We start from the raw sequence: 12,947 nt of genomic DNA, 5'->3' as shown, positions 1-12,947 counted from the left end.
ACTAAGCAGTAAATGGGGGTGAGTCCGTTCCTCCTCGTGGTGCCCCTGGAAAATGCCTGCTGCTGCAGGCCAAACTGAATGCGGACAAATCCTGTTGTAAATCTTTAGTGACAGGCAGAACGTAAGGTGTAATCTTATAACTTTTATAGATAAGTACTACAGGAATGCCTGTCACCATAAGAAAATGAAGAAAAAGAAGAATAGGAAGAAGATGAAGAAATAGCATATGAAAATTAATAATAGCTGAATAAGAAGAATATGAAGAATGGAAAAAAAAAATTAATGGGAAGAAGATGAAGAAGAAGTTGAATAAGGTGAAGAAAAAGTTGATGAATAAAATGCTACTGCTGCGGATCATGAAGGAGAAAGTGTGGGAGAAGTACAAAAGAAGGTGAAGAGCATGGAAGTTGTGAAACATACATATCTGACAAAATATAAAAAAGGTTAACATAGTCAATATCTTTTTAACTCCGAACATCTTGAAAAAAAAAATTGGAATTAATGCTATGCCATGTGATTTGAATAAACCACTATGCCTTTAATGTCTCCTCCACCTCCCACAATACATTCTACATGATTCTTATTTGTTTTCAATTATGTAGAATTAGCCAACAAGGAAATAAAGGGCTTTTTTAAATTCCGATACCGGAAGTCCCATTGACTTGAATGGGACTTCCGGTATCGGAATCGGCTATACCCGATATTTTTTTCGTATCGGGCGATACCATCGATACGATATTTTGGGGTATCGAACGGTATCGCTCAACACTACCTATAGATCTATACTACAATATTCTCTGTCCTGCAGAGCATCTCACCTATAATTCTATACTATTCTCTGCCCTTCAGAGCATCTCACCTATAATTCTATATTATTCTCGTGCCCTGCAGAGTATCTCACCTATACCTGTAGACTATCCCCCTGTCCTGCAGAGCATTTAACCTATAATTCTATACTATTCTCTGTCCTGCAGGGCATCTCACCTATAATTCTAGATTATTCTTCTGCCCTGCAGAGCATCTCACGTATACTTGCGACTTGCCCCCAGAGGCCGTGGGGTCCTCGGTGCCGGGCCCGTTGATTTCAATGGGAGATGTCACAGTGGCAGTGACCCGGTCCTTGGCCTCAGGCGGTCAATGTAAAAGGGGTAGAGTGATGGGGATAAAGTCGTTGAAAGGATTCGTGACGCCACCTGTGGTTTCTGGTCAGTTTGACCAGCGCTGCAGGGTTGCTTCTCTGGGACAGATGGTGTGGTGCAGCAATGATGGTGTAGCCCTCCACAGGTAGGGCTGTAGTCCCAGGGCAGAGTAGATGAGGTTGACAAATGAGAAGATAGTGGGGAGTAGATGGTGCAGTGTTAGGCACAGAAATGTAGCAGTGCTGTGTGGGTTGGTGCAGGAAGAAGGCAATGAGACAGATGAATGCAGTTCCAGTTCTTTTACTCACATTCTTGGCACAGACAGGTGCCCGCTTCAATGCCGCGGTCTCCAGATCAGGGGCTCAGCCAACTCCCAGGCAGACGGAATTAACCATTCCAGCTCTCCCTTTCGTGTGCCTCTTCTGAACGTCTCCTTTCTAGCGCTTATACTGAAGTACTTGTAGTTGTGTGATAAACCCAAGTTCCTCCTCTCAGATGTTCCTTGGAACTCTACTTGCATGACAAGTGACTGTAGCCTGCTTCGGGGACTCCATCCGTCATGTCCCGGCTCACACATAGGTTGCCACCGTGTCTTCGTGTCTTTTGAGGGAATAGAGTGGTCACAGCTCCTATTCCTCTAGTGTCTGCTGCTGGAACATTAGCTTCACAAACAGCCTCGGGGACCAGACCCCGGCCATGCGCTTCAAACTTCAGGAAGGGTTCCTTCCTCTGACCCTAGCCCTTAGTTCTCTTCTCCTTACGTTCCATACTAAACTATCTTCTTTCTGCAGAATCAGGCTTTCTATTGCCCTTTCCAGTGCCAGCAGCTCCAGGTCTCAGGAGGCTGCTGCAGCACTTCCTTCACTCCATCCCTCCCAGGGGATCTTCTCTCACCAACTGCCCTTTTCCTAATATTTTCCTGCTCTCTTATGCAGTCTAAGCTCCACCCACCTCCCAGCACTCTTCGTGTTCCAAGCAGGGAGCCATGAAGGTTGCTCTGCTACACTACTGTGTGTGGGATGCAGGTGTTGGAGGCTGGTCAGGTGTTACCATCTTACCTGGAGAGTGGGATACTACACCTCAGGAGGAGGTGCAGTACCTCTGTGGCGACTGAACCCTCAAGGGCGCCACATACCCCCTTCATTAACCGCAGCACGTCCGCGGGCTGTAAACAAATGAGAATTAAGATCTTATCAGAACATACAAAAATTTTCTTTTTAGATTAACAACGTAACAAACAGCTTCTCTTAAGGAGAGGACTAAAGCTTGAACGTTGCATAACAAGTTTACAGAATAAAGTGCTATTGGCAGTAACCGTTACCAAGAAGTTCACTGCTAGATCAAGTATTACCATCCTTGCTTGAACACATTTTTCACATTCTACTATTACTCCTATTCTTTTAGAACTATAGGTAACAACCGCTGCCTCCTGGTTCGTCACCTGCATACAATTTTTATTCAAAATTTCACATTTTTATTAAAGATTACTTCTGGACTACTTTCTGCAAAACATCTACTTCTAATACTGCAGCTAAACATTGCTACCAACATTTTCAAAAGGCACATTATAAAATAATTCACAGTAAGACAAAGCAGTTCTTGCAAGGGCTGGACACCGCTCCCAGCCGGGGTTTCTTGCAGTGTTTCTGTAGTTGGAGCAGAACTCCGGGTCTGAGGTAGTCCTTGTTTGAAGAAGGTTTGTGTAAAACCAAGAGAGAGAACTTTAAGAGGCGCAAACTATTTACAGGAAAGTTTGTGAATCACTCCCAGTTCATGATCACTGCAGTTCTGATTTCAGTGCAACAAGTGCCAAACTGAGGCAAAACTGAAGAAAACAAAAGAAATCTTTGAGGCACAATGGTGCCAATACCCTCCTGGGTAACAGTTCAGTTACTGGTAAATGTTCTAGTGATGGTCTCCTCCTGGGGTGGTAGAAGCCGATTTCTTTTGCTTCCAGGGAAGACTTTCAGGATGTCCGCGTCATGCTGGCTTAATATATTGTCCATAGTCCTCCTGTTGGGCTTTGGGGATGGCTGCCTGTGGTGGTAGCTCAGCAGCTGTTGCTGGTGCGGTAGCTGTTCTGATTTTTGGCCTGACAGCTGGTGGTACTGCTGCCTGTGGTACAGCAGGGGTAGCAACTTCTACCAGGGCATGTTGTACTTCCATGGAGTTGGCCTGCTTGGCCTTGGTGGGTGCAGTAGCTTGTTGTAGCTTGCATGGTGAAATGCGGGGATGACAAATCTCTGGTAAGGGAAATCCGTGATGCATGGTAACACCTACCAGCAGCTCAGGTTCCTCCGCCGAGATCAGAAGATGCTGATGGGACACGTCTGTTCCAGCTTTGCTCTTTTCAGCAGGGACGTTTTCCACTTCTCCATTGCAGTCAGCTTAGCGTCTTGGAATTGAGAACACAACTCCTCCATTTGTTCCATGCGGAGTACCGGCCTGTTGCACGTGGTGGACGGAAACTCAGGGGTCAACCCGGTTGTAGGGGCAGCGGTCATACCTTACGTTTCCCGGTGATGTCTTGACTCCGGTGCAGGCACTGGATGGCAGCCGGTGGCAGCGGTGGTTGCTGGAGCTGCCTGGTAAGCGGGCAGCGACTGGAGTGGAGCAGGTGCTGGATCAGGGTCTGCTGAGACCTCCAGTGGGACCTGCGCGGCTGCGCCAGGTCCAGGCAGGAACACGGTCCCTGCTTCACATTCAGCTCCCGGGTCCTCAGGTGACTCCTCCTGGCAAGCAGCGCCCAGCGGCGGCAGCAGCGGGGAGGTGGTGACAGGCACTGCCGATGGCATAGCAGCAGCCGCGGGTTTCACAGGTGCTGCCTGGGGGAGAACTGGTGCAGCGGCAGCGGGTACCAGTGATGGAGGTACCGTTTCTGCAGGCCCCTCCTGGGTGCGCTGCCGATCCAAGGCCTGCAGAGCATCCTGCTTCAGCCGCAGACTGCGGTTCAGCAGGGCGATTTCTTCCTCCAGCTGCTGGCGGTCCATCGTGGAAGCAGGGTTGGAGCCTTCGACTAGTGCGCTAAGCTTCCTTGCGCTCCTCAGGCCTCCATCCTTCCATCATGGCGTCCTGGCGTTCTCTCTTCTCTCTGGGCTCCTTTCCTGCCACAGGGCTTTGCTCCTCCTTCCTGGGGCGGCATCCTCTTCCTCTATACCAAGCCAGTATACGAACCCCACTGGATATGGGCCATGTTGCTGTTCCATAGAAGTTCAGACAGGGGAGGCCCAGGACAGTTTGTGCTCTTTTCTTAGGGCCACCCATGTCACGCCCTTCTTCACAGCGCCGGTGGCCATTTTGAGAGTCCATTTTACAGTCTATCATTTTGGTTGTTTTGCACATTTTCAGCAATTTTAAGTCCAACAAAATCTTCAGCACACAGGACCTGGTGGTACCGGGCTTCGTCATCCTGTTTGTGACACCAAAATTGACTCGCCCCCAGAGTCCGTGGGGTACTCGGTGCCGGGCCCGTTGATTTCAATGGGAGATGTCACAGTGGCAGTGACCCGGTCCGTGGCCTCAGGCGGTCAATGTAAAAGGGGTAGAGTGATGGGGATAAAGTCATTGAGAGGATTTGTGACGCCACCTGTGGTTTCTGGTCAGTTTGACCAGCGCTGCAGGGTTGCCTCTCTGGGACAGATGGTGTGGTGCAGCAATGATGTTGTAGCCCTCCACAGGTAGGGCTGTAGTCCCAGGGCAGAGTAGATGAAGTTGACAAATGAGAAGATAGTGGGGTGAAGTAGATGGTGCAGTGTTAGGCACAGAAATATAGCAGTGCTGAGTGGGTAGGCGCAATGAGACAGATGAATGCAGTTCCAGTTCTTTTACTCATGTTCTTGGCACAGACAGGTGCGCGCTTCAATGCCGCGGTCTCCAGATCAGGGGCTCAGCCAACTCCCAGGCAGACGGAATTAACCTTTCCAGCTCTCCCTTTCATGTGCCTGTTCTGAACGTCTCCTTTCTAGCGCTTATACTGAAGTACTTGTAGTTGTGTGTTAAACCCAAGTTCCTCCTCTCAGATGTTCCTTGGAACTCTACTTGCATGACAAGTGACTGTAGCCTGCTTTGGGGACTCCATCCGTCATGTCCTGGCTCACTCATAGGTTGCCACCGTGTCTTTGAGTCTTTTGAGGGAATAGAGTGGTCACAGCTCCTATTCCTCCAGTGTCTGCTGCTGGAACATTAGTTTCACAAACAGCCTTGGGGACCGGACCCCGGCCTTGCACTTAGAACTTCAGGAAGGGTTCTGCTCTGACCCTAGTCCTTAGTTTAGTACGGAACGTAAGGAGAAGAGAACTATCTTTCATCTGAAGAATCAGGCTTTCTATTGCTCTTTCCTGTGCCAGCAGCTCCAGGTCACAGAAGTCTGCTGCAGTACTTCCTTCACTCCATCCCTCCCAGGGGATCTTCTCTCACCAACTGCCCTTTTCCTAATCTTCTCCTGCGCTCTTATGCAGTCTAAGCTCCACCCACCTCCCAGCACTCTTCGTGTTCCAAGCAGGGAGCCATGAAGGTTGCTCTGCTACACTACTATGTTGTGTGGGATGTGAGTGTTGGAGGCTGGTCAGGTGTTACCATCTTACCTGGAGAGTGGGATACTACACCTCAGGAGGAGGTGCAGTACCTCTGTGGCGACTGAACCCTCAGGGGCGCCAAACTTGCATACTATCCCCCTGTCCTGCAGAGCATTTAACCTATAGATCTATGCTACTCTCTGTCCTGCAGATCATCTCACCTATAACTCGCTACTGTTTTCCTGTGTGTATTCATGTCTGTGGGCATTTTTCACATATCATGTGAATATCCTCACCTTGCACCTCAAATATCAAAAATCTGAAACTTTGTGATGATGCAATTGGCAATTTTCCTGTGGGCATTTTTTTGGTCACCGGTCCCACCGTCGGTTACTGAGGTCTCATCATCTGTTACTGGGGTCTCATCATCAGTCGCTGGGGTCCCATCATCGGTCGCTGGGGTTCATCAGTTGCTGGGGTCCCATCATCGGTCGCTGGGGTTCATCAGTTGCTGGGGTCCCATCATCGGTCGCTGGGGTTCATTAGTTGCTGGGGTTCATCAGTTGCTGGGGTCCCATCATCGGTCGCTGGGGTTCATCAGTTGCTGGGGTCCCATCATCGGTCGCTGGGGTTCATCAGTTGCTGGGGTCCCATCATCGGTCGCTGGGGTTCATCAGTTACTGGGGTCCCATCATCGGTCGCTGGGGTTCATCAGTTGCTGGGGTCCCATCATCGGTCGCTGGGGTTCATCAGTTGCTGGGGTCCCATCATCGGTCGCTGGGGTTCATCAGTTGCTGGGGTCCCATCATCGGTCGCTGGGGTTCATCAGTTGCTGGGGTCCCATCATCGGTCGCTGGGGTTCATCAGTTGCTGGGGTCCCATCATCGGTCGCTGGGGTTCATCAGTTGCTGGGGTCCCATCATCGGTCGCTGGGGTTCATCAGTTGCTGGGGTCCCATCATCGGTCGCTGGGGTTCATCAGTTGCTGGGGTCCCATCATCGGTCGCTGGGGTTCATCAGTTGCTGGGGTCCATCAGTTGCTGGGGTCCCATCATCGGTCGCTGGGGTTCCACTATGGTTTGAGGAATTGTTTGTGATCCAGCTGGAATTAATGTCTAGCTCTCTGTCCCGCACTCCCGTCACATCTGGGGCCGGACAGGGGGTCTGTATCACAGATCTGTAGATGAAGACTGTGGAGTCCGGACATCACATCGGACCCTCCTAGCCCCTGAGCAGCCCCCTGCGGCCATCCATAAGCGGTGTTTTAGAGCAGTGGTCCAGCTCCGCTCACTCTTCCTCTTCAGTGTATTCCCGCCCAGTCCGCGCCGCTGTGCATTTTACTATTGTGACTTTTGTTATTAAATCTGGAAAAAACAAAAAAGACAAGTTTGCAGATAAGAAACTTCAGAATAAGAACTGCCGGGCCGCCCAGAGGAGACAGAAGCCGGCGGGACACCACGCGGCCAGTCCACAGCACAGCCACCAGAGGGCGCTGCGCCCCGCCGCCAGCGCAGCCGGAAAGGGGCGTGGTCAGCTGCTCGCTTGTCCGCCAAGTCCAGTTGTTGTTATGGTAACTGATAGACTCCTTACCCAAGAGAATGGAGGACGCGCTGGAGCTCGGGGAGGCCCGAAGACCCACGGTAAGAGCTGACCCCAAAACTGCGCCCATCTCCATCTCCCCCGCTAATTGCCGCCTTGTCACTCTCACAGGGAATAAAGATGGGGCGCCGAGCCCGAGCATCCCAAGATGTCCAACCCGAGGAGAGCGACGGTGCCCTGGTCTCGTCATCTAGAGAGGTGAGCGGCAGTCGCAACAGCGGACATGGACCCCAGAGCGTGTCCCCGAGACCCCCAGAGCGTGTCCCCTTCCCCTCGCCAGGACCCCCATAGCGTGTCCCCTCCCCCTCGCCAGGACCCCCAGAGCGTGTCCCCTCGCCAGGACCCCCAGAGCGTGTCCCCTCGCCAGGACCCCCAGAGCGTGTCCCCTCGCCAGGACCCCCAGAGCGTGTCCCCCTCCCCGAGACCCCCCAGAGCGTGTCGCCCCCCCAGAGCGTGTCCCCCTCCCCGAGCCCCCCAGAGCGTGTCCCCTCCCCGAGACCCCCCAGAGCGTGTCCCCCTCCCCGAGACCCCCCAGAGCGTGTCCCCCTCCCCGAGACCCCCCAGAGCGTGTCCCCCTCCCCGAGACCCCCCAGAGCGTGTCCTCCCCCTCTCACTGGGACCCCAGAGCATGTCTCCCCCGGCCCCCTTTCTCCGGGACCCCAGAGCATGTCCTCCCCCGCCTCTCCTCACAGGAGTGCATGCTCCGTCCCCTCCTTGATTGCACCCCAGGACACGTGGGGCACGTTGAGTGGGTGGGGTGTGACATATGGAAGGATAAATTGTATCATCCTTCCATCTTATCTCAGGCATCATATGATCACATGACCCATTATGCTCCGCCCCTTTCTGCTTCTCATTATTTTTATTCTTTAGCAGGGACCTCCAAAGCCGCTTCGACAAGGGGGCTGGGCCGACGAGTCGTCAGGGACGTCAAAGTGAGTGGCTGCCCATAATCTGCCCTTACAAGTGTACTGACATTGGCCGCCGCGTGTTGCTGGCACGTGCCACCGCTGTGCGGGCGATCTGCCGCCTGTATTGTACAGCAGATTTGATCAGTTTTCTTTGCTCTGTAGATTGGGGAAGCGCGGCGCTGAGGATGTGGAGGAGTAAGTTCCATCATCTGTGTCCGTCCTTCATATTTGTGTCATGTCTGTGCTGCGCTACCTGCTGTGATTTGTGTGTGTGTGTCGAACCTGGTAGAATCCGAATTTTTTACAACGTGATTGTCATCTGCAGCAGTCGCCTGAGGCAGAGGAGTCTGGATGATTCTGATGAAGGTGGAGGTGAGTGGGTGCAGGATCGAGGGTGGGGGGTGCAGGTGGTAGAACTCAGAGTCAGTGGTGGGGGTGAGAGAGCGTGGGGTCGGGGGGTGGGTGATGGAGGTGAGAGGTCGCAGATGCAGGTGGGAGGTTGCAGAGTTGGGAGTGGGTAGTGGAGGTGAGAGGGCGCAGGAGCGGGATTGGAGCTGAGAGGGTGAAGGTAAAAGGGTGCAGGATTGGGTGGTGGAGATGAGAGGGCGCAGAGAGTCAGTGGTGGAGGCGGGAGGGCCCAGGATCCAGGGTGGGTGGCAGAGGGGTAATTGTCCGTCTCTTCCCAGACATCCCTGTGATCCCAGATCTAGAGGACGTGCAGGAGGAGGATTTGGCCCTTCAGGTGGCATCGCCCCCCAGGTGAGTAGCTGCAGCTCCCATCCCCCGGTGACTTTGGGCTTGCTCATCCATTTTGTTTTGCAGTGTTCAGGTGAATCGAGTGATGACGTATCGAGACCTGGACAATGACCTGATGAGACATGCAGCCATCCAGATCCTGGTGAGACTCCTGCTTATGCCCACACCACCCCCTATGCATCTGGCATTATAGCCTTAGCTCAGCCACAGAATGGGGGGGTGAAATCCTCCATATTATATATAATGTCCGGCTTTTCCAGCGGCTTACCTGCTCTTAATCATGGCATCAAATATTCACCTAAAAAACACGCTGAAATACCCACACGAACATCTAAGGTGCACCGCCTGGGGGGGGGGAGCAGGGGAGTCAAGATTCACAAAACCTGAACGCTCGTAAGACGTATTGAGATCTCACGTCTGGTTTAGAATGAGTGAGGAGTAAACCTGGCACCATGATCAAGAACGTCCCGTCTGTGTGCAAACTCCTGCCCATCACAGTTCTGCTTTCTAAACTGACTATCTGGCCGCGTGTCTTGTCAGTTGCTGGCGCTGCGGGTCCCCGTCCTCGAGGCACTCTACTCACTTCTCACAATGTATGCGTCCTGCACGGACGTAAAAACATGTGACATGCACAAGTGTGAACAAGTCAGTAAGACAATGCTCACACCACCCAATGGCTGAAACACAACAAAAGAACACAAAATGACAAATTTGCAAAAATACTCTGCAGTAAAAAACATGACAGTAATCAGCAAGTGCTGTATAACAAATACAGGGTATTTAGTCGATACGTTTTTTGCAAAAAATATATACCAAGCCGCTCCACCGCGTCACGGTAACCCTTCACGAAGCAGTCCCTATCTTTTGTTGTGTTTCAGCCATTGGGTGGTGTGAGCACTGTCTGACCGACTTGTTCACATTTTGTGCATGTCACATATGTTTTTAATCCGTTTTTCCTTGCTAAGCATGGTTTGGGAGACCCCACCCCTCTCCTGTGTGACATGCACATAAATGAGCTGTCTTACACCACAAGCCCATATACTAGGAGGTGCCTGTCTGTATCCTGTTCATTTAGACACTGTTCAGGTTTTAAATACATTAGATAGGGACTGCTTCGTGAAGGGTTACCGTGACGCGGTGGAGCGGCTTGGTATATATTTTTTGCAAAAAACGTATCGACTAAATACCCTGTATTTGTTATACAGCACTTGCTGATTACTGTCATGTTTTTACTGCAGAGTATTTTTGCAAATTTGTCATTTTGTGTTCTTTTGTTGTGGTCCTGCACGGACGTGTTTGTCTGCAGCAGTCTGACCGTGCCCCCTCCATAGATTGTGTTACAGCTAATCAGAAACCAGGGCTGTGGAGTTGGAGTCAGAGTCGGTGTCATGGAAATTGAGGCGTTGGAGTCGGAAGTTTTGCTTACCGACTCCACAGCCCTGTCAGAAACACGATCAGGTCTGTGTCGCAACTCTTATACCTGTGTACCTGCCTGTCGTGTAGGGTCCGTTCTAATCGCTGTTTGGCTTAAGGTGTCCACTTTTTGCACACGTTCCACACGAATGTTTCCCGCAGCAGAGAAGCCCCTCTGGTTACACCATCTCGTTGTGTGACGGGTAGGAGTGCTCTAAAATCCTTTGAACAGTTTGCGGTGATTTAGGCGCTTTTCGTGCAACCACTTGAGGATCGAGGAAGGTATTTGATCTTCAAATAAGACTCCCAGAAATGTCCGACCAATCCTTGTTACTTTCGGGGCTGCTGCACAGTTTTCACCACTTTTGGATTTTGATTATTCCTTTTTTCAGAGTTCTTTTTGTGCTGTTTCTTTGTGAATCTTTTGTGGTGATTGGTCATTATTGAGTCTGCGCTGCAGAGCCCGGTTCTGATTCCCACGTGGGTTTAATCTGCTGTGTGTGTGCTGTGTATGATTGCAGTCTTACTTCACCTCAAGGTCCTATCCCCATATGTAGTATGTGTAATAATAATATTAGCAAATACCTCCAATTAGAAATGTAGTATAGTTCTTCTAATTCACTGTCGCTTACCCCCATGTGCAGGTGTTGCAGTAGCTTAGGTATCCATGGTTACAACTAGAGTTGAGCGACTTTGGTCGGATCGGGTTTCGTGAAACCTGAATGAAACAAAATAAGTTTCAGATGAAACTCGTCCGACTAGAGCAAAACAAAGTCGGAGTTTCGTCCGACTTTTATTTCCCATTGACTTGCATTGGGGTCGGGTTTCGGACGAAACTCCGACTTTGTTTTGCTCTAGTCGGACGAGTTTCATCTGAAACTTATTTTGTTTCATTCGGGTTTCACGAAACCCGATCCGACCAAAGTCGCTCAACTCTAGTTACAACCACTCATGTAGTGACAGTTAGCTGTTAGGTATCCATGGTTACGACCACTGAGCTACTGCAATGCCCTGCACATAGGGTAAGTGATATAGTGAATCAGAAGCACTACATTTCTAATTCAAGGCATTTGCTAATATTATTATTACATCTACGTATTGGGATAGGATCTTGGAGAAGGGGATACACTTCTAATAAAGCAGATTATATACCCTGTGGCTGGACTAAGGATACATTTTGGGAATTTCATTGGAGTGCTATACAGGAGCGTGGACCGCGCCCAGGATTAGGCCCATCTGTACCCAGAGAATTGGCTCACTTCTGCTTCTTGGCCATTATATTCATATCCCATGATGCGTGCAAGCAGTAACCTCCACCCCCATACATGAAGTGTCATGGAGTTCTCGTTCCCCTCCGGATAGACTCCTCTCAGTCTATGTGATGGTCACACGAGGGACATGGTGTGGGTGAGAGGTCGCTGGTGACTTACTCCTAATAACTGCTGCTTTCCTAGGATGAAGACATTGACCTGAAGCTCCTAACCAAAGTCTTGTCTCCGGAAGTGGATGTACGGGAGGTGAGTGCTCTGAGGGGGCTTCAGTGGACGATGCACACTGGTGGGGTAACCTGGTTCTCCTCTGCAGGATGACGCCCGCTGGGATTGGGATTTGCTGTACACTGAGGTGTCTTCAGAACTGCTGACAGAATGGGACCTGGGAAAGGCGGAGAGGGACGACAGTCTGCCTGCCTGACATTGCTAATAAACTTCTTACCCCACTCAATCAGTGCAACATCATTCGCTCTACTGCGCCCAGCCACCAGGGCTCCCTGTGTCGCACTAAGACTAGCAGACCCATATTCAAATGTCCGTCCGCGGCCCCGTGGCACTTAAGGGTCCTGTTTTCTAGACATTGGTGAAAATAGGTCGGACCCTAGCGATTGGAGGTTTTCACCTTTCTTGTGATAGATATGTCAGTGTACAATCTCAGGACTAACTCTTATTATATAGTGAGTCGACCATGTATTATCGGGAGTTCAGATCTTCTTGTCTGCATCTCCTTGTTCTTTGTAATTTCATGGTTGTCAATGACAAGCAGCGTCAATGTGATCATTAATAATTGTACAGGATGTGCACATGTGGACACAATCGCCCCAGCGGTGACTGAAACAACCCGACACTGACACCAGGACGACGTAAGCTTCCTGAATGTCACTAATGAGGATCATACTTTTTTTTTGTTTTTTTTAACTTTTGGTTCAACAGAAAAAAAACTGCTGCCACTGCGGACCCTTTCTTTATTTCTGCCTTGTGGTTCCCGTTGATATTATCTATCTCCTCGGTATGTAATCCGTTTTCCTTTTGCGGCTGCGTCAAGGGAGGTCAACTACAGTCCTATAGACCGTACAATTCTAAATATATGCAGCTGTAGTAACAGGCCCACCCAGCTTCCAGAGATGTCATGTAGCCTTTACATTTATCATGTTTGTCGTTAATGTTTTTTTCCTCTTCGCCACGACAGCACCCACTGAGAGAGGGGATCCGCCCCCGGAACAGGAAACCTACAGAGAGATAAATGGGGCGGTCCCCCTCGCTCCCTCAGTTTTGGTTTCCTGTTCCTGGAAAGGAACCCGCAGAAGAGGATTCCTGGTCTGGTAGCCGCCTGCGTGCAGAATAT

At 50.6% G+C, this 12,947-nt stretch overlaps 1 protein-coding gene across 2 annotated transcripts; it reads left to right on the top strand.

The window, feature by feature from the left end:
• Positions 1-7,075: 7,075 nt before the first annotated feature.
• Positions 7,076-12,053, top strand: IFT43 (intraflagellar transport 43). 2 transcript variants are annotated; one of them, XM_073587594.1, is made up of 9 exons: positions 7,076-7,292; positions 7,363-7,449; positions 8,128-8,186; positions 8,325-8,357; positions 8,488-8,534; positions 8,849-8,921; positions 8,985-9,060; positions 11,786-11,848; positions 11,916-12,053. In XM_073587594.1, exons 1-9 carry the CDS (start codon positions 7,251-7,253, stop codon positions 12,021-12,023), a joined length of 588 nt encoding a protein of 195 aa, XP_073443695.1. In that variant the 5' UTR covers positions 7,076-7,250; the 3' UTR covers positions 12,024-12,053. The 2 variants fall into 2 exon arrangements, with proteins under 2 accessions (XP_073443695.1, XP_073443694.1); XM_073587593.1 differs by having other exon boundaries at positions 7,088-7,292; positions 8,125-8,186.
• The last annotated feature ends 894 nt before the right edge of the window (positions 12,054-12,947 follow it).

This window comes from Dendrobates tinctorius, unplaced genomic scaffold, assembly GCF_039654945.1.
Source record: "Dendrobates tinctorius isolate UK_male_01 unplaced genomic scaffold, ASM3965494v1 ptg000010l, whole genome shotgun sequence".
NCBI lineage: Eukaryota > Metazoa > Chordata > Amphibia > Anura > Dendrobatidae > Dendrobates > Dendrobates tinctorius.
Note: the sequence above shows the minus strand (reverse complement) of the source record. Positions and strands in the feature narration are given on the sequence as shown.

Bases quoted from the DNA above. Each gene is read 5' to 3' on its own strand.
- IFT43 (XM_073587593.1), top strand. From the start codon at position 7,251: ATGGAGGACGCGCTGGAGCTCGGGGAGGCCCGAAGACCCACG. The intron at 8,358-8,487 runs GTAAGTTCCATC...TGTCATCTGCAG, and splicing joins GGCGCTGAGGATGTGGAGGA to CAGTCGCCTGAGGCAGAGGA. The intron at 11,849-11,915 runs GTGAGTGCTCTG...TCTCCTCTGCAG, and splicing joins CGGAAGTGGATGTACGGGAG to GATGACGCCCGCTGGGATTG.